We start from the raw sequence: 26119 nt of genomic DNA, 5'->3' as shown, positions 1-26119 counted from the left end.
AGATAACATTACAGATCCATGGCAAATCCATGTTCAATACAAAACCATGTTTAGTGAATGGTACTGGACAGTTGGCCACCTATATAGAAAAAGATTAAACCAGAAGCCTACTAGATTCTGGAATCCCAAGTCAATTCCAAATAGATAAGAGACTAAAGTCCAACTAAAAGACTTACGAAAATAATGAAAAAAATCTTTTCGACATAAAAAGATTGAAGGGATTCTTAAATAATATATACATACACATAATCAAAAAAGAAAAAGGGTGATAAATATATTAAAATCAAGAAATTATAGCTATCGAGGAAATGCAAATCAAACCACAGTGAATTACCACCTCACACCCATTAGGATGACAATAATGGAAAAGTGTGGGTGAGGTGGTGGAGAAATTGAAACACTCATTATACAGCTGGTGAGAGTGCAGAGTGGGGCAATTGCTTTGGAAAATAGCCTGGCAGGTCCTCAAAAGGTTAAACACGTGGTTACCGTATGACCCAGCAATGCCACTCTTAGGGTATATAGGACAGATACAGCCGAGAGAAATGGACACCTATGTCCACGTGAGATGTCACGCATGCACGTTCGCAGCAGCGTTATTCATAATAGGTGAAAAGTAGAAGCAGGTGTCTATCAACTGATGAATGGATATGCAAAATGTATGAATAAAATATTTCATACAGTGGAATATTTTTGGCAACAAAAAGGGTTGAAGTACTAATATACGCTACAACATGAATCAACCTTGAAAACTTCATGCTAAGTGAAAGCAGTCAGTCACCAAAGGTCACATATTTTGATTCCATTCATTTGAAGTGTTCGGAATAGGCAAATCTATAGAGAAAAGGTGTATTAGTGGTTGCCTTAGGGCCGGAGGGAATGGGGGTTACTGCTAAGGAGTATGGGGTTTCTTTATGAGATGATGAAAACGTTTGAAAATTGATGATAGCGAAGGTTGCCAAGTTCTGTGAATCGGTTTGTACATGTTAAATGGGTGAATTGTATGGTATGTGAGTTATATATCAATAAAGTTGTTTAAAAACAAACCAAGAACCTTTTGTATGGTAAAAGATACCATAAACTATATTAAAGAAAATCCACAGACTTGAAGTAGTTACACAGAACATAAAAAACTGGAAAAGGCTTAGTATCCAGACTATAAAAAGAACTGAACATTAATGAGAAACAGACAAACAACTGGTACGTAGCCGAAAGATTGAGGCAGCTTACCTAGGAAGAACCGAAATGGCTTGATAAAGAGGCGAAAAGACTCTCCATTTGAGGGAGATGCAATTTAAAATAATGATAAGGTGACATCTCACATCGCGATCTCGTTGGTCCCAGTCAGTAAGATTGCTTTCGAATATCAAGTGTTGGTACGAATGTTGGGAAGTGGAGCGAGCCCTTTCGTTGCTGGTAGGACTTGGAGAACTGTCTGACATGACCAGGTCAGGTTGCCGAGGGGCCTGCCCTGTGACCTGGAGCCCCCCTTGTGCGTGCTGCAGGGCCTGGGTGGGGGAGACTGGGAAGCACCTGGCTGGGCTCCTCAGTCCAGGAATACTCCACTGCACTTGCATACTGTACAGCAGGTGCATTCAGTAGTCGAGACCCACGTAGATGAGCAGAGATAAACCTCAGAAACCATGTGAGTGAGAATAGTATATACTCAGTGTATCATTTTCCACAAGTTCCCATGTGCAATACCAGTAATTCTATCTGATTATATATATATGTGTGTGTGTGTGTCTGTACACACACACACACCCCTACCTGTAGTAAAAGTACACAAAACGTGCATGGATGCTGCTCTGGGAAGAGTGCAAAGGATATTATTTCCCATCTCAAAGGACTCTTGTGAGGACGGAGGATACACAGCCTGGCTTATTGCAGGTGGTTGCTGTTAGTTCTTAGGGGGTGTTGATGCATCTTTTCCTCTCAAATTTAGAAGCTGTTACAGACTTTTTTTTTGGTTGCTTTTTTTAGCGTCGTAGTGTGTTCGTGTATATAATTGCTCGTTACATGTCAGCTCCTGTTCTAGGGGCCAGGAACCAGGACTAGAGCAGTGAACAAGATTGGCAGAATTTCTGCTTCATGGCGCTCAGAATCCAGGGGCGAGAGACAGCAGACAAGTAGAAAATTAATTGTACTCTTGACTGGCACTAAACAGTGTGAAAGAATGAAAGCAGGGTCCTGAGAGGCGGGGGGCGGGGGGGGAGCTGAGGGTGGTCGGGGAAGGCCTCTCGGAGGAGTTGACTGTTGAGTGGAAACCTGCATTTGAAGAAGAGCAAGCACGTGGAAATTTTGAGGAAATGCCTTCATATAGGACCTGTTCAAAAATTCTAAGAAGTATAAAATCTTAGGAATGCATTTGCCCAAAAGTGTAGACGTATAGTTTGAAGGCTACAAAACTTGGAGTAAATTAGAGAACACCCGAGTAAATGGGAAGGTTGATGGACTGGAAGCCAGTATTGGTAAGAAGGGCGTAGTCCCCAAACTGATCTCCAAGTTCACTGCCGTCTCCATGCAAGTCCCAGCTGATTTCCCTGCAGAAAGTGACAAGCTGATGCTAGAAAATGGCGAGGCCAGTGTGGCCAGAGCCCAGTGTGGCCAGAGCCCAGTGAGGGAGGACGGGAAGTTGCTGGACATAACGGTCATTGAGGTTGGTAGCGCTTCTGGAACATGAAACCCTGTGGGTCATGATGGAGCTGTCCCTGATCTCCTAGATCCCGTGGGAAGCCTTAGGAGGGCTTTAAGTGGCGGAGTGGTACAATTAAACATTTATTACGTGTCTCTCTGTCCCAGTTCCTGGGATGGGCATAAGGATGGCAAGGAACAGGACAGAATGTTGAACCTTTCAGTGGTAGGAAATGAGAACATCCTCAATTTCTTTTTGTACGTGTTGGCATGTATTTGTGTCCTATTAGGGACCTACTTCAGCATTATCTTCAGTACAGATAGCAAGTGCTATTATTAGCAGGCCTTATGGAAATAGCAGGTGTTCGTTATAGAATAATCAGAAGATTCAAATGGAAAGAGCAATGCATAGCTCTCAAGATCTTACCGCTTTGACATAATGACAGTTCACATTAAGTGTTTTTTCCCTCTAGTCTTGGGAGTAGATTCATGATTTCAACGTTTCCCAAGGTCAGTAGTGAGTGACCTCTTCACCCCCCAGCACCATGAAAGGACACAACAGTGGGGATCGTAGGGTTTCTTCGGGCGAGTCAGTCCGTGAGTCTAACGATTAACCCCTTTCAGGTGGAGCTGGTCAGAATAATGTTCAGCATCAACCCCCTGGAGAACCTGAAGCTCTACATCAGCAGCCGGCCTCCGCTCGTGGTCTTTATGATCAGCGTCAGCGCCATGGCAATAGCGTTCCTGACCTTGGGCTATTTCTTCAAAATCAAGGAGATTAAGTCACCAGAAATGGCAGAGGTATCGTATATTCTGGGTTCTCCTCTCGGGCTCGCCAGACCTTACACAGTAGGAGAACACCCTTGGGCTCTCCACACGCCTTTCTTTCTAACCTAGAGAGAGAGCAGCATTTTTTTTCAGAATCTTGTCTTCCATCTCCCCATGATTCACTTGGTTTGAAAGTATCTAGTCAGGCAACTATTGATTTAAATAATGTTACCAGTTTCAGTTAGACTGTTTCAGTAATGAAACATATTCTGGAAAGTGTATCTGTAAAGTGTGTCAAGAACATAGAGAGCTAACATATTTGCTATTAAGTTAATCATAAATAATTTAAATTTATTATTAAGGTCTTAAATTAGCTAATTGCTGTTTTTGAAAACTGTAAATATTGTTATTTGGAAGCAGTAGGTCATCGTGGCGTTTTATTAGCTGTACTGATAGCTTTTTCGTTGCTTGAGAAGGGACACTAAAGAAATAGCTGGATCTTATTTGCAAATATGTTTGTCTTTTTTTTTATTAAGCAGAACTTTAGTTATCTACAAGCTTGCCTTCTAGATTTTACGTTGTGGTCAGTTTAAATAAATTATTAGGGTATTGCTCTTTAAACCTTAATCTAGGCAAATAATAGTTTGAACGCTCATAATACAGATTTTAAAAGGTGTATTTTCATATACAAAGAAAACAGCACAAAGTTAACAATTCTTATTTAATAGAGCTGAATGATAATGTACCTATTAATAAATGTATTTTACATGTTAGAAATTATGCTGAATTAATGATATGGTAAATTTGACAAATGAGTTCCTGCTTTAATAGATTCCTGGAGTGCCTTCTCTTACCCTTTTTCTTCCTGAGTGTGTGCCTTGGTGGGAGTGGGAACGGGGGCAGGGGTTGAGATCGCACTGTTCCTGCCTTGTGTGTGCCTTGTGACAGAGAGGAGGGTTCTACTTGGTGTAATGGGAAACATGGCTTTCTCTGTGCTCTGTGCTCTAAATCCTGGAATACCTTGGCAGGAGGGGCCACCTTCACAAGTGAACTCTCTCACTGCTTAGGTAACAAGTTTTAGCTATTTCTGCCATGAAACCCTTTCAAAGAGTTTCTAACCAAGAAACATACAGGCTGACTCAGTTCTCCCTCTGTTCTGACTCTGCCTAAATCTTTAAAGGTTGTGCAAATAGGCCGCACCCACATTAGGGCTGAAAATGAATATTCTGGTCACAGCCAGGGCTCTGCAGCCTCCTGGCATTGCTTTCCCTCAGAGCCCAAGCCCATGTTGAACACTTGGCCAAGGCAAGGGATTAAGAGGTAGCCTGGATAATTAGTACTTAATAATCGAAATGGGGCCTGACATTGGCTTTGGCTGACTGTTCAGAATGGACTCGAGGTCTGCAGGAAAGCATGCCACGCTTTAGCAGAACTTTGGTTATGATTAACTTAGTGATTTTATTTTCAAATGAGGATCTTAGGAATATGGGAAAAGTTAGGGGCTATGAATCAAAAAACTTAATCCTGCGTCTGCCTTTGTAGAATTAGAGAGTCCATACAGTTGCTCTGGGTCTCAGTTCCCTCATGTCTGGAATATGAAGGGATGAGACGAGAATGTTCATTTTCAGCCCTAATGGTTTCGAATGGTCTGCTGAGTTTGTAGGTTTGGGGAGAATGTAATTCGATACACCCCGTTGCAGTCTTAGGAAATGCTGTAGGCCGATACACCAGTGCTCTAAAGGTAGACTTGCTTGCCTGCTTGAGGATTGCTCAGGTGGCTTTTTTTTCTTTTCTTTTTTTCAGTGCAGCGAGGAAAGGGTTTTTTCAAGAGGTAGCAACAGGCGATCAAGGCGACAGGAGAGTAAGCCTCAGATCCACCTCCCTGAAGGAGGGTCAGGGATATCAAGTGGCATTTTTAGTCAAGGCTAGTGTTAGAGTCATGGGAAGTGTAACTCGGTTCGTCTTCAGATTTGGCAACCTTTTGTAGACTGATGTTGCTTGGAGAAAGAAGTAGTATGTGGCAGCCTAGGCTAGTTGTTGCCATTTCAGCCTGAGTTCATCTTTGCTTTTCTGTGAAAATTAAATTGAAATTGAACCAGGTGGGTGTTTTACTGTGTTGGTTTCAGTTTAATCATGATGTGATCAGCTGTATGTATTTTTAAGATTGCTTATGATTGAAACCATCAGTACAGATATTAAAAGATGCCTGAAAACATCTTTTCTCTTCCTTTTTGAAATTGTTCCTGTTTTAAGGTAGTTCAAAGTCCATGACAGAGAGGAAAATGAACCCCATGAATATTGGCATTGACTGCAGTATTGCATTCTGTGGAGAGAAAGCAAGGTGTATACAATTGACCTTTTGAGGAATTATTTTAAGGCAGCCTTATGTATTTCTTTAGTTATTTAGTTTTATTTATTTAAATAATCCCTGCATCCAGGGTGGGGCTTGAACTCACGACCCCAACCAAGATCAAGAGCTGCATGCTTTTCTGACAGAGCCAGCCAGGAGCCCCAAGGCGGCCTTATTTAAAAAAAAACAAAACAACAACAACAACAAAAACTAATCATGGGGCACCAGGCTGGTTCAGTCGGTGGAGCGGGTGACTCGATCTTGGGTTGTGAGTTTGGACCCCATGTTGGGTGTAGAGATTACTTAAAAATAAAGTCTTAAAAAAATAATCATAACTGCTAAAGTGAATTTGGATTAATGCTTTTAATGTTCTACTACTTTCATTCAAGCTTTCTTTTCAAGTTTGGTTCTCAAGCTGGATCATTTTCTGTAAGTATAATATGCTGGGTTTTTTTTTTTTTTTACACCGTTTCTTGAATAAGCTTGTTTAATCTTGTAGTTTATTTAATGTCTCGTGCCAATGAAGAGTTCATATTTCAGATTGTGATTATGAGAGTGGTTTGGAAAACCAGCATTATTATATCAGTGCAAGAGGCTGGTGGCTGTATTGTCATAGTTATTTTCAGTGCTTAGCTCTGTGGCCCTTGACCCCACCATGGCTGTAGGGTACGGTGGCACTCTCAGACTGCCCACACTTGATTTCCCTCTGTTTCGTTATACCGCAGGATTGGAATACGTTTCTGCTGCGGTTTAACGATTTGGACTTGTGTGTATCGGAGAACGAAACATTGAAGCACCTCACAAATGACACCACAAGTCCGGAGAGCACAGTGACCAGCGGGCAGGCCAGAGCGTCCACCCCGTCCCCGCAGGCCCTGGAGGACTCGGGCCCAGTGAACATCTCCGTTGCCATCACCCTGACCTTGGACCCGCTGAAACCCTTTGGAGGGTACTCTCGCAATGTCACCCATCTGTACTCGACCATTTTAGGGCATCAGATTGGACTTTCAGGTATGTGAGCGTAGCCATTTTCTGTTCAGATTTCCTTAGGCAGCAACCCTTCCAAGACAGTGTTAGTAGTATACGGTTTTTACTCATCCGATTATTTTTATTTTTACGTGTCTCCCCTTTTCTTGACTTTGAACTAAACGAAGTCAAGAAGGAACTGTTTCTGCTACATCTTCACTTAAAGTGCTTGGTGTATAGCAAGCTCTCAATAAAAGCCGCTGAGAAGAAACTTTAAGGCCTAGCTCTGGTTTTTATATTTTCAAACACAAAATTTTTATTCAGGCTTTTCATCTTAGAGTTTTCAATACATACTACAAATATTGTTAGTAGTCTACAAATTTTTGAATGTCCACATTAGCTCAGCACTGTGCTAGCTGTAGGGAAGAACTAGAGAAAGCCTAAGATCTGGTCTTTCGATTTGGAAGTTTAGGATTATGGAAGAGACAAATATAACATGAGTTAATATTTATCAACACTTACCAATAGTTCCTGGCACAAAGGAAATGCTATGTTAAGTGCCAGGCTCCCCTCTCAGGAGGGAGTCTGTTTCTCTTTGTCCCTCTGCCCCTCCCCTACTTGTGTGCTCTCCCTCTCTCTCCAATAAATAAATCTTTAAGAAAAAAGTAATATTAAAAATAAACATCTATAGAACATTGAGTGCTGCCCTTTGACCAATAGTACCCTCTGACCATGACAGACTGTGAGTGATTCAGGAGAATGTTGAGGAAGTAGCAGAAGCTGGAGTAATTAGGAAAGACTTCCTACAGGAGGCGTAGACCTTAGAAGAATAGTCTTTGGTTCTTTGTTACCAAGAGCCTCTCAGTCCTTAGAGGAACTTGGGAGTGCCCGGCAGCCTCCTGCTGGCTTTTACGGGTGAGAGCTGTTCCCACGGGAATGAGGCAAGGGTGGACCTTCTCCTTCTGCTGTGGTTTTAGAATACCTTGGTTTTCGTTTAAGCTTCTTTATCCCTTACCAGTTCCCTGACCTTCCTGAAGTCTGTTAGACCCCCGATCCTCAGTCTGCTCACATGTGAATGTTTGTGGGATAGCGGTATGTTTTGTGTGAAATGATACATGTAAAAGCAATTTGGAAATGGCACGAGTGCCGCACAGGTGCTAAAACAGCGATGATGATAACTCACCCAGCCCCCAGCTTTCCACCTTGGGCAGTGGGGGCCCTTGTTGCCTGGCATCTCTAGGCCCTGGCTAACAGTGGCCCCTTTCCATTTGCCACACCGTGGCTCTCCCAGGTGAGCAGGCCTCAGAGTCCGGCTCAGAACTCTTGTTTCTGAAATCCCACAAAGGCAGATGTCTTGCTTCTGTGGGCTGATAGGGGATTCCTGGGTGAGTTTGATTCCAGGATTCATCGACATCCCAGAGCATAATAAATAGATGGGTTCTTACCTTTATTTACCAACACCTCTCCCTCCCTCCCACCCCCCTCCGCTCCCCCCTCCCTCCACTCCCCCTCCCATTTCTCTTTCATAGGCAGGGAAGCCCACGAGGAGATCAATATTACCTTTACCCTGCCTACAGCTTGGAGTTCAGACGACTGTGCCCTTCACGGTCACTGTGAGCAGGTGGTGTTCACCACCTGCATGACCCTCACAGCCAACCCTGGTGTGTTCCCCGTCACCGTGTAAGTGTTTTCCTGAGCCCGGTGGATGTGCGTCAGAAGCCCCATTTACCATGAGTATGACTGGGGCGCTGCGGACGCTCAGAACGCCCGCAGTAAGTTACTGTGTAGGACTGCCACGGCCAGACCTGTCTAAAGGGTTATTTAAGTTGAATTTGGAATCCTAAAGGTAGAACTTCTGCATGTAAGTATCAGAGAGTGAATGCTTCACAGGCCGTAAGCATCTGGTGTAGCTGCACGTTCTTAGGCTGCCTGTCCTGTTGGTAGAATCGTGTGACAGAAAAGAGAAATAAGAGCTAATCCTATGTCCAGGATGACTTGTAACGAAGCCTCCTGAAAGATGAAGTTTTATTCATCTCCGTTATTTGGAAAGAGTTATTTTTTACATCGAGAGCATAAATGAATCTTATTTTCCACGAAACTGTTTCTGTTGCTGAAACATGCCTCACATTTTTTGAGCAGCTATCCATGTTACCACTTGGCCTTTTAAGGTTTTTGTTTTGGGTTTTTTTTGCCTCCTTTCTCTGTAATGGCGATAACGATCTATAAATACACGAAACACACAAGATGTAGCCTATTTGAAAGAATTCTATGATGAATTCTTTTTAAATAAGAATAATTACGGGGGGGGGTGCCTGGGTGGTTCAGTTGGTTGAGCGTCCGACTCTTGATTTCGGCTCAGGTCATGATCTCAGGGTTGTGAGATTGAGCCCCATGTCGGGCTCTATGCTGGGCATCAAGTCTGTTTGAGATTTTCCCTCTGCCCCTCCCCAGGCGCGCGTGCGCATACTCTCTTTCTCTTAAAAAAAAAAAACAAAAAAAACCCACCAAAAACTCTGGAATTTATCTGTTTTAGATATTTGGAGGTTTATAGGACAAGATCAGATAAGTTAAATATTGTTTGCTGTTGGTTATATCTGATGAGAAGTTTGTGTACAAAACTTACAGTCATGACTAACAACTTAGATAATTTGTGAAAATGGACTTAAAAGGAGCAGGTCTCTCTTGGGCTACATCATGGGCAAGAGAACCATGGGTTGGTTGACTTGTGAAGGCAAAAATCTTAACAACCAGACTTCTAAATGTTGGATGCCTGTTTCTTATTCTGTTACGTGTTTGTTAAATTAAAAAAAAAAATCTGTGAACTAAAAACATAATGGTCTTCATCTCCAAGAGATGTGTGTCTCTTATTTCTCTCTTCCACACATGTGGCTTTGCTCAGTGTTGTGCTGGGGCCGTGGGGGAGACCCAGGTGAAGGTCTCAGGCCACTGAGCCCGTGTCTTTCCCTCTCTTCCCCTGCAGACAGCCACCACACTGTGTTCCTGACACGTACAGCAACGCCACGCTCTGGTACAAGATCTTCACGACTGCCAGAGATGCCAACACCAAATATGCCCAGGATTACAATCCGTTCTGGTGTTACAAGGGGGCCATTGGCAAAGTGTACCATGCTTTAAACCCCAAGCTTACAGTTATTGTTCCGGACGTAAGTGAGAAAAATCGTGTGTGCGTCTGTCTGTCTGTCTATCTTCCTGCATCCGTGAACTGTTATGTAGGCCACCTTTACCTCCTTGGGTTAGCTTAGCCCGTGCCGTTCTAGATTTCCAGCTGGGCTGGGAGACTAGGTGCAGTAGTGGAGGCTTGGAAAAATGTGCCACCCTGTTAGTTACGAGAACTCTGCATCTGTTCTTTGTTTTCCGCTTTGATCCCCAGTGGTCGTATTTGTCAAGCAGCCGTCATGTGCCTGACTCGTAGGGGTCACAGGGGATGCTGTCCCTTCTGCTCATTCACACGGCCGCTCAGGGAATAGTTGGTCAGTGTCAATATGAGCAGTAAATAGTTCGGGAAAATAGAAGTAAATCGGAAGAGATGAGTCTTTGGCTAGATATTGAGGCCTGGATAGGATTTTACTCAATAAGGAGGAAGGCACCGTAATCTGGACCAGTGGATGATGGGCTCGCTTAGCTTCCTGCTTAGACTTGAACCCACTTTTAACAGACTGCACGGATTTTTGTAAATGTCCGTCCTTTTCTGTCGGTATATGATAGGTAGATTTCTTTTCTTCTTTCTTGATTGTTTTCTCTTTCTTCTACCAAGTTGTAGCAGTTGGTAGGCTGGGGGCCTGTGGGAGTGAGCAACGGAGATGAGGCTGGATGCTGGGAAGAGGCCAAGGTCCAGAAGGCCGTGGGTGCCTTGCTGAGGCACTTAGACTTTCTGCATTTGGGCTGTAGGGTCTTAGTAAAGCAGTGTGTGAGGAAGACTGGTCTGCCCACTCGATGATGTGTTTATGGGGCGGAGCCCAAGGCTGATGTTTCGAGGCCTGGAGGTGTGTGTGTCTGTGTGTAGGTGTGTGAAGGAAAAGGAATGGAAGCGTGGCTGAGCCGCAGCTCCTGGCAGGCCTGGTGACTGACCACCTGTGGAAGGTCAGAGAGGAGTGAATCAAGGACTTGGAAAGTGAGAGCAAGACAAAGACAGAAGCTGCCCATGGGGAGAGGCCTTCTTGGTCGGGAATAGCGAGGAATTGGGAACACAGGCTTGGGCTGTCAGCCAGATGACCTGAGGGCAGTCAGAGGAAGAGGATGGAAGAGAAGGGTAGAGGAGAGCCTCTGGGTCTCTGGAGCCTTCTGGGGAACGGGGGGCCTGGGGGCAAGGTGCTCTTGGGAGTGTGGGAGTGTAGAAGCCAGGTCAGGGGGCTGCCTTAGGAAGGAGTGGGTGGTCCCAGGGACACTGTCTTTACTTAGATCTAGTTTTACTAGTTTAGAAGAGAAAAAGAGAAACCTCTCTCCTTCCAGTTTAAGAATTAAAGTTGAGGCAAGTCTGGATGTTATGAACCCTGTTTCCAGAAACCTAGCATTAAAATCTTCCAGTAACTCAGTGCAGATGTTTCTGGTTTATTCTCTTTTATTCAGGATGACCGTTCATTAATAAATTTGCATCTCATGCACACCAGTTACTTCCTCTTCGTGATGGTGATAACAATGTTTTGCTATGCGGTTATCAAAGGCAGACCCAGCAAATTGCGTCAGAGCAATCCTGACTTTTGTCCCGAGAAGGTGAGCGGTGGATGGTGTGGCCCAGCAGTTTGCTGGAGATCTCTGTAGACAGAAAGTCCTGCTTAGTCCTTACTCCCATTATTGCTGGTGGCTCCTTTCCTCCAGAGAAATTAGGTCCTGTCTTTTTATCAGCAGTAGTCTGCCCTCAACCTAAATCATGGTGTTAGATTTTCAGCCATACACCTACTTCTTAGCTGGTGAAAGGTACTGACTGGGAATTGTTCTCAAAGTCCCATGGGAGAGCAGGGGTCCCTGAAGGGCTGCTTCCCGTCTGTTTCTATCAGCTTGAGAAATCATCTCATAGAATCCTGATCATGGTTTCAAAACCGTTAACTCTGTCTCAGCATGGGGTTTCTGCTGGATCTGCTGCTTCCTGCAGGAGACTTTTTTAGATTTCTATTCATTCCCTGCTAAGTGAGATTTTTTTTTCCTTAGGGATTTAGTAATTTCTCTGCCCGATAGATGCATGCCGTTTAGCTCCCTGGTGTTCGGTTGGAGACCAGAACCCAGTGAGGGTGCTGGTGGGGCTGTGTTACCTGGACTTTGCTGTGACGGGATTGCTCATCTTGTCCTCTTCTAGGTGGCTTTGGCTGATGCCTAATCCCACAACTGCCCGTTTTCTAAGGGAGACTGAGAGAACCATAATCATTGCCTGCTGAACCCAGCCTGGGCCTGGACACTCTGTGAATATGTTATCTTGCAATGTTGGGTTATTCCAGCCAAAGACATTTCAAGTGCCTGTAACTGATTTGTATATATTTATAAAGATCTATTCAGAAATTGGTCCAATGATGCACGTGCTTCGCACTGGGTGCAGCCGGAACCCTTCAGCCTCCCCTGTGGACTTGGCGGGATGTTCCTGAGCAGCGCGGGAGAGGCTTGTGGTCTCACTGCTGCCGAGCAGACCATGCTGTCTTCACCAAGGTCACAGGGGCATTTCATCGCTGGCGGGGTTGAGGTTTGCTTTGGTTCTTGTTTCAGCCCGATATGTACAGAATGTTCGAAACAGTCTGCACCTTCGATGTGATATTGCATTTCCAAAGCCACCAATCCATTTTGTGGATTTTACGTGTCTGTGGCTTAATGATCATGGTAACAACAATAATCCCTTTTTCTCCGTTTTGCTTGCAAGGAAACATGCCTATCTTTCTTAGTTTCTTGTTTCGTTTGTTTTTTTCTTTGAAAAGAAAAGTAAAATAGTCACATTTTAATACTACTCTAGTTAGGACAGACTTGTGCTTTTATCTTGAGTAAAAAGTTAACTATTGAAAAATCACCTACATGGTAAAGATCTAAGTTTCATTTTCCATATGGATAGTGAGGAACCTGGTCTTGTTTGAGTTGAGTTGGCACTGTCTTTTCCTCCTCTCTTGTCCCTTCCCTCCATTATAAAAGTTAAAGCAGCGTCCTCACTCAAAAGAGCTTAAAAATTAAGTAAATGGCTCTAGAGTAGAGTAGAAATTAGCTGTTCTGTTTTCTGGAATGCAGACGGCAGTATGGAAAGAGAAAGATAAGTCAGTCTAATAGTCGTGCAAGAGTTTCTGGTCTTCTTTGAAGAGGGAGTGGATTTTCTTTCTTCCTTTTACTTATTGCCTATATTTTTATGCAGTGAACATATCTTCAGAAGGAAAATGGTAGCTGGTAGATCAGTGACACGAAATGGTGCCTGTGGAATTGGAAGGAAGGCAGCTCTGATCTGCCGTGTATGAGGAAAACCAAAGCATTTTTCTTTCCTGGGGCATTTGGATGATCTAGACCCTTTCTCCCTTTTGCCTTCTAATCCATCTTCATGTAAAAAAAAAAAATTGTGTTCTCTTTTCTAGTCCTTTGTTACTTGTATTCTTACTGTTTTTTCGTAATAGCTTTTTGCCTTAATAACTCATTGTCATGCCTGACTTCTGTGTTCTCCCAAGCAATGCTGTAGAGCAGAAGGGCAATCGAAACCTTGGACGTGACTGTCAGCACTTCTTTCCCTCAACTTCAGGTCTGTAGTCTGTTCCAAGTTTAGAATCAGTCGTGCAGTCTGAAATAATTGGGCCTAGAACACGTGATCCCAGGCATTCTCGAGTGGGAAACCATCGTGGGCTCTTACTGAAGATTGTTAAAGTAATCACTGTAGTAACTTAATATGTTAATATCCCTTTTTTTTTTCTTTTTGGTACATTTCAAGCACAGTAATCATACTTGTCTATCCGGTTTTTTCATGAGTTGCTTACGTGATGCATGGCTAACCTGTTCATTTAGTTTTCTCTTTAGAGACTTTGAGACTTTTACGAGACAAGATGGAGAAAGAGCCATTTGGCTTGGCCTTTAGAAACATCAGTATCATTAAGACCAACAGATTTTAGGTTAAGCTGCTACTGAATTAATAAAATCCCAGTGGAGTTAGAGGGTGAGATTTATAACTGGCAGAGTACCATAAAAGGAGAAAGACAGGTGAAAAAGTGTATTTCACTGGTTTGTTCAATCCAGCTTGTTGCTAATATTAATTACCCTTGTTTTAATGACAGGGAATGGCTGGACTCTGTAGCCAGGGGAGGAAGGACTCTGTTAGGCATGAGGGAAGGAAGTGCCAAAAATGCCTGGACAGTATGACTTGTCATGAGGCCAGGACACACACTTTAAAATCCAGCATTCACTTTAGCAGGTAATTTCTCAAAGATCTTACGGAAACCCAGAGTCAGTCAGGCGTCTAAAGGAAGGCGGGGAAGAGGAGAGGCCGTGGACCTGGGTGAAGAGGTCCAGGAACCGAAGAGACGCCAGTGGAATCTCAGGAAGTCCAGAGTCCTGTTCCTATCCGGGCACTTGCAGACAAGGCCTGGTCCTCCGCCGCATCTCGCTGGGGGACGTCAGGATTAGAAGAGCATCCCCACACAGGGCCCAGGTGCCACTCCGAGGGACCCCACGCAGGAGCCGTGGCGCGTTCTCAGGCATCTTGGACTGGAGGTCCAATCAGAGGTTAGCAACTTACTATTAAATGGTTGTTTCAGATCATATTGATCTCTTTCCTTTTTCCTTTTGTCTTTTCACTGTATGACTTGAATCAGTTTTGATTCTATTTGTAAGTTTTTCTCGTCACTAGGAGCCTGCGTTTCAGTTGCATTTTCTTTGGCAGTTTGTAGGGATTCAGCATGCTGGTTTTCAGCCCTCCTGCAGGCACTGTGGGGTTACAAGGGCCAGCGGACCCATCTCACTTACCTTGCTGCATGATGGTCAGTAGCTGATCTGTTATGGCATTCACTCCCAGATTAATTTTCTGTGTTTGAAATATGTGCATATGTGCTTTACAGAATAAAACCTCTGAATTTATTTGCCATGTCTCCCGTTTCCTGCCATCTGATGGGTGTTTTCTAAGAGAAGAACATCTGCGCGAAGTAATTGAGGGTGTTTTGCAAGCTGTTCTCTCCACGCGTCACCCACTCTCAGGATGTGGGGGGGGCCGCGTTTCCTACTCGGCGGCCTCAGCAAGCACCCGAGGGCACGAAACCTCTTCTAGTACAGCGGACCAGCAGGTCCTCACAGACGTGGCCCAGATCCTGCCCAGAAGTAGGTAAAGTAAGGAATACAGACCACTAGGGAGCATTTGAGTAGGTGTGGGCATTTGAAGACCCCCTTTTCCTGCTCTAGAGCTCCCACACGTGCTAGGCTTCCTTCGCCAGGGCGCTGCAACTTCTGCAGTTCTTCGTAAAGGGAGATCATGTTCACTAACGTGAATTCTCCCCTCTTCCAGGGGCAGAGGCTCTGTGGATTCTCCTCCCTCCCCGGCAGGTGCCAGGGTCAGAGAGGTCAGCTTCTAGGCACTCCGTGGGACAGGACACCTCCACAGGCCCGTTTGTTTCCACCTCCTTCACCTTTCCGGCCTTCTCTCTCCCCCAGGTCGAGCGCTGTACTCAGGACACTGCTCCTGCCTCCCTGTCCTCTGAGAGCCGCGTGCTCTGCTGCATGGTCACAGCGCACAGAAAGAGCAGAATGAACCCACAGACCAGGGGAGTGGGGTGGAGTCTGGTCAAGGTCTTTGTGAACTTGCTCAAAGAAACTTCTCTCCCTCTGAGAGAGCCTTTTTCTCTATCTCTTCCCCTCTGAAGACTCCAGACTCCTCCTCCCGTGCCCGTTGTGGACGAAGGGTGACCTAGAGTGGTTTAGCCGTTGTAAGAACAGACGGCAGGTGTAGTGCTGTGTCCAAGGGGCCGGGGGGGTTGGCTTTTGCTTTTGGTTTTATGCAGATGCTTCCCTCCAAACTCTTGCTCAGTGAGTAGCAACTATTCCTGGGGTTTCTCTGAAATGCCATCCCTGTTCCAGGAGCTAGAGGGCCAGCGGCGCCTGGGCAAAATACTTAATCCTTTTGGCACTTCCGTCTCATTGGCGAGACAGCTCATAAACAAGTATTTATAATCTCGTGGCAGATCGTGATGAGATACGGAGGCTTGCGGGGTAGAAGATAATGGTCGTGAGACTTCGGGGTGGTTGCATGCGGATGGCCCTTGGAAGAGGTGCAGTTTGAACACACCCGGAAATGGGGCCGTGGGATGCGGAGGGCGGTGCTCAGAGGCTGCGCTCCAGGGGCCCTGGCTCCTTGCTGGGTGGAGAAGGGGAGGCCTGCAGGGACTCCTGCCCCCTCCCGAGGACAGGATTCCTCTGGGCTGCTGCTAGAGTGGCCCCGTGGGGCTGGCCTGCCAGAGGCCGTGCAGGGACATGCTGCAGGAAGAGAGTTCTCAGCCCAGAAGTCCAGGGTGGCAGGGACGAGCCCCGGCTCCAGCCCCCACATGCCGGGTAGCCCTGGCTGAGTGGCCTCACCTCGGTGCTGCCTACGCCGTGCCTGCTTCTCCCTCATCAAGGATGGGAACCGATGCCCGAAAGGAAGTTACATAATTGAACATCATGACACACAGTGATATTTTTAAATTTTCGTTTCTTCTATTTAATTTGAAAACGGAGCTTGACCACTAAATTGATTACACAGCCAACTAATGGAAGGCAGCCTGCAGTTCCAAAACTACCGACGTGGATAATTTATGAGAGCCCTTACGGCAGAGAGATTGCAGAGTCTGAACTCCACGATTCTAGCTAGCAAGAATTCATTTTGCCGTTTTGAGAAAGCTACAATCTCTCTGGTCTCAGAACTTGGGAGCCTGACATCTTGAAATTACATTGACCACACCTTCATTATAAAGATGAAGTAGCTATTAATCTAAAAAATAATTTAAAAAAATACAAAGGCGGGGGGCTCCTGGGTGGCTCAGTCAGTTACAGGTCTGCCTTCGGCTCAGGGCATGTCCCAGGGTCCCAGGATCGAGTCCTACATCGGGCTCCCTGCTTGGCAGGGAGTCTGCTTCTCACTCTCCCTCTGCCTCTCCCATTGCTTGTGCTCTCTCTCTCAAATAAATAAAATCTTAAAAAAAAAAAATCTAGAGGCACACAGAAGGGGCTAGGGAAGGTACTTCCAGTGAAAACCTTTGTGCCCTGAGGTTGTCTTGGAGACATCATTCCCCTGCCCCTTGATCTCCAGCCTGGCTCTTGGATCACCTCCTGAATCTGAAAGACTTCCTTCCCAGAGACACCTGACTGTCCGTCTTCTGTCCCTGTCCTTCTACCCTGCAGCACATCCATGACTGTGTGACTGGTTCACGTGCGTCATCCGTGCACAAGCGGGGTGGTCCATCTCCTTGGCACGGGGATTCCCATGCGGGCTCACGTGATGAACACTGCAGCCGTCTGCTACCTGACCTGGGACCCCTTACTTTCCCTCTGGTCCAGGGCACCCGTTCCAGGCTCGGTCTGGCTGCTTTCCTGCCCTAGCACTGCCCAGGGGCCACTCATGTTGGGGCAGCTGCTGGCCACCTGTGGGCACGCTGATGAGCGGAATCAGGGTCGCACTTGGGCAGCAGGGACCCCATGGCTTTCACAAGCGCCTTGAGCTCAACCCGATCAGTCCTAACCTTTACTTTTTATAAATTTTACTATCCTGAAAAGAGAGAGATCATATCTTTTACCAACATGTAACTTAAAAAAAGAGGACTAACTGAAATATAAATAAAAGGGAAGCAACATGTAATGAACTCAGGTGCATTTTAAGTAAAGGTCTGGGCATGGCTACCCTGGAAGTGATGACAGTGGGATTCGATCTTGTGCCTGTGGGAGAGAGGATGGCCGTGCGCGGAGAGTGACAGGCGAGCTTCAGATGGGCCACTCCGACTCCTGCGGCAGGGCTGGAGATGGGATTTTTGTTCGATTTCCCAACAAAACAAAGTACACTTTTCCCTCAGTTTAGTTGCGTTCCTAGAAAGTACAGCATGTGTCTAAAAAATATTTCTGCAAAATGGAGTTAGGTTCCAGGCTCAAATGATTGTAAACATGTTTCATCCCTACATGAAGGGTGGATCAGACACCGGCAGGCTTGTGAAACGTGATAGGACTTTGCACTGTCCTGTGGCTGGCCTCCGTGTCCGAGGAGAGGGCCCCTGTCATTGCGATAACCAGAAACCTCCCCTAAACAGAGTGTCCCCTAGGGGTGGCATCACCTTGTTGACAACCAGGGCCCTGGTGTATTAACCCTGTGCATTCTGCCCCAGACTGAAATCTCCCCGATGCCTCGGCTTTTGGCTTCCAGCCAACCCTGGGCCCTTAGAACTGCTGTCATTCCCTGGCGTCTACGGTCCAGGTCCACCAGCCTGTGATCTCTGCCTCTTCCCGGTTTGCCTGACTGTGGCCCACACATCAAGGTGATGCCGTGGGCTGGAGAGAGGTAATGCCTGGTCCCTAGTCCTCCAAGACGAAGAGGTTGGTCCAGGAGGGCAGTCCTGTGATTTGCCTCCTGCCTCGAAGATGTCCATCCGGCTACTTGTGAAAGCCAAGATTCCACTCAGGCAGGGCATTGGGAGGCCGGAGCAAGTGGTGTACTTCCTGTCCCCATCCCTCGCCCTGTATGCACCCCCACCCCCCCACCTAGCCCCAGTGCACAGAATACCAGGAGAGCAAGAAAAGGGAGTAACTGATCTTAACCCACATTCATGTATGTACGTTTTTGCCATACCCATACCCAGATAGAAAAATGAGCTGTAGGTCTAGCATGTGAGAAATTTGCCCGTGGGGTGTCTAGGTGGCTCAGTTGGTTAAGCAGTTGCCTTCGGCTTTGGTCATGATCTCGGGGTCCTGGAATGGAGCCCCGAGTCGGGTTCCTTGTTCAGCAAGGAGTCTGCTTGTCTACCCCTCCCTGTGCTCTCCCCCAGCTTGTGCACGTGCGCTCTCTCTCAAAGTCTTAAAAAATTTTGCCCATAAAGTTGCTGGTGCAACAGAAACATGCTGTATATTGGACTGTGGGGGAAGGGGTTGGCTGATTTGTGGGGTAGAAATACTGTGAACGGGAAGCTTGTCAGAAATACACGGTGGAAAACCAAGAATTGGGCTAGAACTGCACAAGATCTGGAGAATGCGGGCTCTGCATCTCTTAGTGATAATGATGTTAGAGATTGGGGCCTGGGTTGGACTCTGGAAAAATGAGATGTCAAAAATCTAAGCAAGACAGGCAAAGCAAAGAAAATCTTTGAGGTGGTCTGCCCAGAATCTGAACGTATTGGCAGCCAATGGATGAAGCAAGATGTGTGGGTGGGGTTGTGTGTGGTTTTTAGATGGGGACCCTCCAAGGTACATCTTTGTGTGTCTTTAGCCCCCACACCATAAGCCTGCGACACGCATACTTTATTTAGAGCAAGTGATTGTGTGTGTCCCTCTGGTAGCCCATTCTAGTGACCAGGTCATGGACAGATAGTAGCCTATAAGAAGCAGGAGAACATAACGGTTAGGAGGTTGGGTTTAGGATCTGTTGCCTAATTGGCATTGTCTGGGTTCCAGTTCTGGCACTGCCACTTTACTCTTGGTAGCCTTGGGCAAATCTCATTTGTACTCTGCGTCCGTTTCCTCATCTGTAAAAATAATGATTGACAATAGTATTTATTACCTGGGGCTCCTGAGAGGATTCAGTGAGTTGAAATACGTGGAGCTTGAAGATGATAAATGTTAGCTGTAATTGTGAAGACCTGGAGTCAACCTGCTTACCTTATTCCCTGTCCATGCAGGGACTATGGCGGGGCTGCAGGACAGCTCTTGGGGTACAGGGAGAAGTCAGTGGAGGCAGGACCAGAGCTGAGCCCATAAGCCCTGCCTCTTGTTCTCATCACACCCTCACTACTTTAGTCCCTGGAAATGTTAAAGGTCCGATTCCACAGTCCAGTGCCACAGAGATTTGCTCTGTTTTCCAGATCACACTATGGATGGATGACGTTTCTCATGACTTCTCTGACTGGAGATGCGGAGGACTAGGACGTCACCCATCTGGAGTCATGAGTCCCTCCTGATAGAGCAGGTACTCCAGGTTGGGGCACAGGAGTGGTATCAGGCTGCAGGGCGCAGTCTGCTGGTTATGTAATGAGTTCTGGTCCTGCAAGTTCAGCCCCAAAGCACATGACACGGGACAGGAGCCAAGAGCGTTTGGGACTTGCCACCCCCGTGGCAGAGTCCCCAGCTGGTACGGTGGCATTCATACTAACATGGGATCCCAGTGCAAGAGTATCCCAGAGACCGGTGGGACTTTATCTCTCACCTCTAGTGGTAATGAATTTTACCGCACGCATTGGATATGAATTTGCTTAGGATACATGCATGACTCATGTACCTAACAACACACACAAAATCCAGCGGGTCAAAATGCCTTGACAATGGGGTGACATCATGGTGTCCGTTAGCTAATATCTCAAGCCACATGAGTGGTTTAGGGTGAGAGTCATTGCTCAGAATTTGTCAGTCTCTATTTCAAACTGTGCTTATTAATTGGGCATTATTTTCTGGATGACTTTTTGTCAGAGCTATGGAAAGCATCGTTGTATTGAGCTCTTAATGGAACTTCAGAGAGACCTCCCGGTAGTAGGAGAAGGAGTTGGCTCCTCCATCATCTGTCATTTGCTTGTACTTAAGTATTATTTTCAAAGAGTCTTTTTAACCCATTTGTCCATGTTGTGGGTGTTAGTTTTAAACCAGTTAACGGGAAGTCATGACTCCCCTTAATGGTGTCCATATACACTGCAGTACCTCTTGATAAGCTGGAGGTGGATGAAGTGTGAGGGCGCTTCCCTCAAGGCAGCCTGCAGGAGTGTGCACCCCACACGTGACACATGTCCGTCCAACTCACAGTCCAAGGGAGGGTGATGATGTCGACTTGTATAGTTAATCCGGGTGGAGCCTCATTTCAATCTAGTTTTTATAGAAAAGTTAGGAATTGACTGGTGCCATCCCATTGTCTGAGTTGTGTGTACCCCACTCTGGAGAGTACTGGTTCTAGACTGTGTTGGGACCTCTCAGTAGAAAGCCTAAAAATTTTTGAGCCTTTCCTCACCAGCAGAGGGAGATCTGCATTTGAATGGAGCGCTTCACTTAAGGAAGGCTGATTCATCCGTTGGCGCTGTAGCTGGTGGGGGTAGTCTGGATCCCAGCTGGATCCCAAGGTATGTCCAGGGCTGAAAGGTTCAGTCATGGGTATCTCTGGCAAAGTGTTAGGCAAGTACAAAACAGGACAAAACTGGCAAAACCAACTATTTCAGGGCTTTGGAAGTTGACCGAAGGCAAATAAACAAAAAGTTGAGAAGCATCTATTTATGGAAAACCTGAACTTTTGGAAAGAGCAGTGGGGGTCTTGCCTGGAGCTGTTTCCATTTCCTCTCCCAGTCCCCAACTTACAATGCTGCCATGCTGAAGGTGTCTTTGAAAACTAGCAGTTTCATTGTTGGGTTTGCTTTGGAGGAGAGGGAGAACACCCATGCTCAATGGCATTGTCAGTAAAAGTAGCAAGCTCGGTAGGAAATGAAAGCCCATAGCTTTGGTAGCCTGAGGTTGCAGACCTACTTGGGGCAGCTGGCAGTCCAGTGGGCTATATAGAAATTTACCAGGGATATCCCAGAAAACAGAGAACCAGAGAGGGCTGATCAAGCTTTCCACACATCCCTGCTTCAGTGGGAGGTTGTGACCCAAGAAGGCTCAAGCTCTGTGGTAGAGAGTAAAAGCTGGGAGAGACTTGAAAACAGACCACATTTTGACTAGGCTCCCCCACTGGCCCCCAGGTCTATTGGCAAGGGACGAAAGCCTCACTGGGTCAGGTGTTTGAACAGAATCTCTAACCAGTCATTACCTGACCCCCCTACTAGACAGACTCAGGGACAATTTCTAAGCAGATTTTATTTTACAAAAAAATGAAAATATAAATTAAAAAGCTGAGTAGAGACATCATGAGTTGTGTACCACGGTGGGGGGAGGGAGGTGGATTCCAAAGATTGAGTCTAGGCAACTTACTAAAAATAAAACAACAAACTTCAAAGGAAAAAAATCGGGGTCCACAGTGGCTAGAATATGTAAAATGTCTGGTGTTCGGGGCCTCCTGGATGGCTCAGTCGGTTAAACATCTGCTTTTGGCTCAGGTCATGATCCCAGGGTCCTGGTCACTGGGGAGCCTGCTTCTCCCTCTGCCCTTCCCCCTGCTGGTTCTCTCTTTCTCTCTCTGTCTCTCAAATAAATAAATAAAATCTTCAAAGAAATGTCTGGTGTTCAACAAAAAATGGAAACCAAAATGAAAAATACAGTAGCATTTACAACCACTTAAACTTAGGTATGAAACCTAACAAAGCATATATGGAGCTGATGAAAGAAATTAAAGCCAAGTAAATAGGCATATGGGGCTCATGACTGAAAGACTCATAGTAAAGATGTCAGTGCTTGCCAGATTGATTTAAAGATTTAATGCAGTCCTTTCAAAATGCCGGCAAGGATTCAAAATGCTAGACATAGATAAGCTTATTATAAAATTTTTAAGAAAAGGCATAGGTTCTAGAATATCTAAAATAATCTTTTTAAAAAAGATTTATTTTAGAGAGCGGGTGTGCATGTGTGAGTGAAGGGAAGGGCAGAGGCAAGGGGAGAGGGAGAATCTCAAGCAGACATCCCCCTGAGTGCAGAGCCGGAGGTGGGACTTGACCTCAACACCCCGAGATCTTGACTCGAGCTAAAACCAAGAGTCAGATGCTCAACCAAGTGCCACTGAGGCACCCCTAAAACATCTTAAAGTAGAATAAAAGGGGTAGATCACTGTGCCCAATATTAAGGCTTACTCGATAGCTATGGAAACAGCATAGTACTGGTGAGAGGACAGATGCAGGGATCAGAAGCAGAATAGGGAGCCCAGAAATAGACCCACACAAGTACGCCCATTGGATTTTTTTTTTTTTTTAACAAATATGCAAGAAACAAATCGGCGAAGGAAAGATAGTCCTTTCAACAAACGGTGCTGGAGCAACTGGACATGCATAGAAAAAAAGATGAACCTTGGCCTAAGTCTCACGTGTCATGCAAAAATTAGCTTAAAATGGATCATGGACTTAAGTACAAAATGTAAAGCTATAAAACTTTAGAAAAACCATGGGAGAGAATCAGGATCTAGGGCTTGGCAACAAATCCTGAGACATGACCCCACACATAATCCATAAAAGGAAAAGTTGACAAGTTGGAACTTCATCATAGCGTAAAACTCTTGGTGCATGAAAGACACTGTTAAAAGGATGAAAAGACAAGCTACAGACTTGGAGAAAATATTTGCAAACCACATACCCAACAAAGAACTATGGTGGAGAATATGTCAAGAACTCTAAAAACTCAACAATAGAAACACTAAACAGCAATTCAATTAGAAAATGCGCAGAAGATATGAGCAGATATTTCACTGAAGAGATTTTAAATCAGCAAATAGAAAGATGGTTAACATCTTTAGCCATTAGGGAAATGCAAATTAAATCCATAACAAGGTTTCATTACAGACCTATCTGAATTGTGAATGAATGAATGGTGACAACATCAAATGCTGATAAGAGCAAAGAGAGACTGAATTACTCATACATTGCAGGTGGGAATGTACAATTGTACACCCACTCTGGAAAACTGGAATTTTTTATGAAACTATTAGCATGCAACTAACCATACAACCCAGAAATTGTACTTTGGGGCATTTATCCCAGAGAAATGAAAAATATATATTTACACAAAAACCTGTACATGAATGTTGTCAGCAGCTTTATTTGTAATAACCCCAAACTGGAAATGACCTCAGATGTCCTTCAATGGGTAAATGGTTAAAAAAAATTGTGTATCGCTCTGGGCTGCTGTAACAAATTACCGTAGACTGGGTGGCTTACAGACAACAGATGTATCTCTCAACAGTTCTAAAGACTGAGAAGTCCAAGATCCAGCCTCCAGCAGATTTGATGTCTGGTGAGGGCCTGCTCCCTAGTTCACGGGCAGTCATCTTGCTGTGTCCTCACATGACAGACAGGCAAAGAAACTCTCTGGAGTCTCTTTTATAAAGGCACTAATCCCATTCTCGAGGATTCTGCCCTCATGACCAAATCACTTCCCAAGGACCCCACCTCTAAATAACATCATAGGGTATTATACCATCCTAGGTTTCAACATGAATTTCGAGGCAACACAAAAATCCAGGCTGTGTCACTGTGGTTCATTCATATCACGAAACCCTACTCAGGAATAAGAACAATCAATTGGGGCGCCTGGGTGGCGCAGTCGTTAAGCGTCTGCCTGCGGCTCAGGACGTGATCCTGGCGTTCTGGGATCGAGCCCCACATTAGGCTCCTCTGCTGGGAGCCTGCTTCTTCCTCTCCCACTTCCCCTGCTTGTGTTCCCTCTCTCGCTGGCTGTCTCTCTCTCTGTCAAATAAATAAAATCTTTAAAAAAAAAAAAAAAGCAATCAAGACACGCAACGACTGGGGTAAATTTCAAAGGCCTTATGCCAAGTAAAAGATGCCAGTCTTAAAGGGTCACATACTATATGATTCCTCTTATATAACTTTGTCGAAATGACAATTACAGAATTAGAAAACATTTCTTCGTAGTTTCCAGGAGTGAAGGAGGGAGGGTGGTGGGTGTGGGTGTGGCTATAAAAGGACAACAGGAGGGATCCTTCTGATGGAACTGTTCTGGATTTTCACCATCAATGTCAATATCCTGGTGGTGACACTATACTGTAGTTCTTCAAGGTATTAACTACTGGGGAAAACTGGACGAAGGGCTCATGACATCTCTCTCTATTATTTCTTTTTTTTTTTTTAAAGATTTTATTTATTTATTTGACAGAGATAGAGACAGCCAGCGAGAGGGAACACAAGCAGGGGGAGTGGGAGAGGAAGAAGCAGGCTCATAGCGGAGGAGCCTGATGTGGGGCTCGATCCCGGAACGCCGGGATCACGCCCTGAGCCGAAGGCAGGCGCTTAACCGCTGTGCCACCCAGGCGCCCCTCTCTCTATTATTTCTTAAAACCACATGTGAATCTATAATTACCTGAAAGTAAAAAAACAGGGATTCTCAACAAAAGCAATGAAAAATATGACAAAGAACCAAGTGAAAATTCTACTTGAAAACCAATAACTCGATGAAATATTTACTACATGGTCTTAACAGTAGATTTGAGATGTAGAAGATTCAGTGAACTTGAACATAGATCATAAAAGCTACCCAATCCTGAGCACTAGAGAGGGGGAAAAACCCAGAAACGACTGGATTGAAGAAAAATGAACAGAGCCTCAAGACCTGTGCTGGGTTAGTCAGACCTGTCAGTATGAACTCATGTTTGCCTTGATATATGCAGATGGGGCGGAAAGAATTACAGGTGTGTGGATACATACGGGTTAGAATACATACATACATTTCCAAACTCTGTCCACCGAGAGGGCCTTGAAGCTGAAGCACTCCCGTAGCATAAGCGTGCCTAGTACCCAGATCTCAGGTTCTAAATACCATTCTCCAGTAAAAGAGACTGAGGCTCCTTGGGAAAGTGGCTGATTCTAGGACCGGGGCAGGATCCTGGTCCCAAATAATAGGTGTAGATGCCCTCTGCCCCCTTCTGGGAGGTGGAGCTTGAATATGGTCTGGGCTGAGTGATCCACTTCCGAAGAAGAGAGAAAAGGGAAAAATAATAACGATACAGTGGAGAAATCTGGCAGATGCAATCTTAACCGAGTGATGAAGGTTACTATCACCATTAATGTCATGGTGACATTGTGCGCCCCTAAAACAATGCATTGGAAAGGATACTTCCCCCTGTGAAGGATACTTCCCCCAAACCTATAACCTATTCTAATCATGAGAAAACATCAGAAAAACCCAGATTGACAGACATGCTGCACGATACTTTGCCAGTATTCCTCGAAAGTGTCAAGGTCATAAAAATTATGGAAAGATTGAGAAACTGTCACAGATCGGTAGAGACTAAGGGGACACGAAGATTAAATGTTATGGGTACCCTGGGTTGTGTCCTGAAACAGGAAAAGGATATTAATAGACAAACTAGTGAAACTGGAAGAAACTCTGTAGTCTAGTTAAGAGCATTGTTCCACTAACAACTTCTTAGTTTTGACAACATAGTTATGTTAGATATTAATATTAGAGCTTACTCGACACAGACACACACAGACACACACAGAAGGCTCTATGGGAACGCCACTGTCTTTTTTCTAAAACTAAAATTGCTCCAAAGCAAAAAAAAAAAAAATTGTTGTTTGTTTAAAGAGTGAGAAATATGTCTGTGTAATGATATGGAGAAAACTCCCAAGATGTAAGTGAACATAT

General features: G+C 45.2%; 1 protein-coding gene across 2 annotated transcripts in view; it reads left to right on the top strand.

Annotated features, from left to right (window-relative positions):
• Positions 1–19809, top strand: part of TMEM248 (transmembrane protein 248) — a 36101-nt gene extending 16292 nt beyond the window's left edge. Inside the window, exons 2-7 of one of the 2 annotated variants that reach the window (XM_045786134.2) lie at positions 3259–3435; positions 6478–6763; positions 8248–8398; positions 9699–9882; positions 11306–11449; positions 12030–14758. In XM_045786134.2, coding sequence (XP_045642090.2) covers positions 3277–3435; positions 6478–6763; positions 8248–8398; positions 9699–9882; positions 11306–11449; positions 12030–12050 — 945 coding nt within the window. In that variant the 5' untranslated portion in view covers positions 3259–3276 and the 3' untranslated portion in view covers positions 12051–14758. Of the gene's footprint in view, positions 1–3258; positions 3436–6477; positions 6764–8247; positions 8399–9698; positions 9883–11305; positions 11450–12029; positions 14759–19704 lie in introns of those variants that run through there. The other variant, XM_045786136.2, reaches the window with a different exon arrangement.
• The last annotated feature ends 6310 nt before the right edge of the window (positions 19810–26119 follow it).

The sequence above is a fragment of the Ursus americanus genome, chromosome 2 (assembly GCF_024610735.1).
Source record: "Ursus americanus isolate L20-20 chromosome 2, mUrsAme1.1.p, whole genome shotgun sequence".
Taxonomy (NCBI): Eukaryota; Metazoa; Chordata; class Mammalia; order Carnivora; family Ursidae; genus Ursus; species Ursus americanus.
This window is presented reverse-complemented; position numbering and strand designations above follow the sequence as displayed.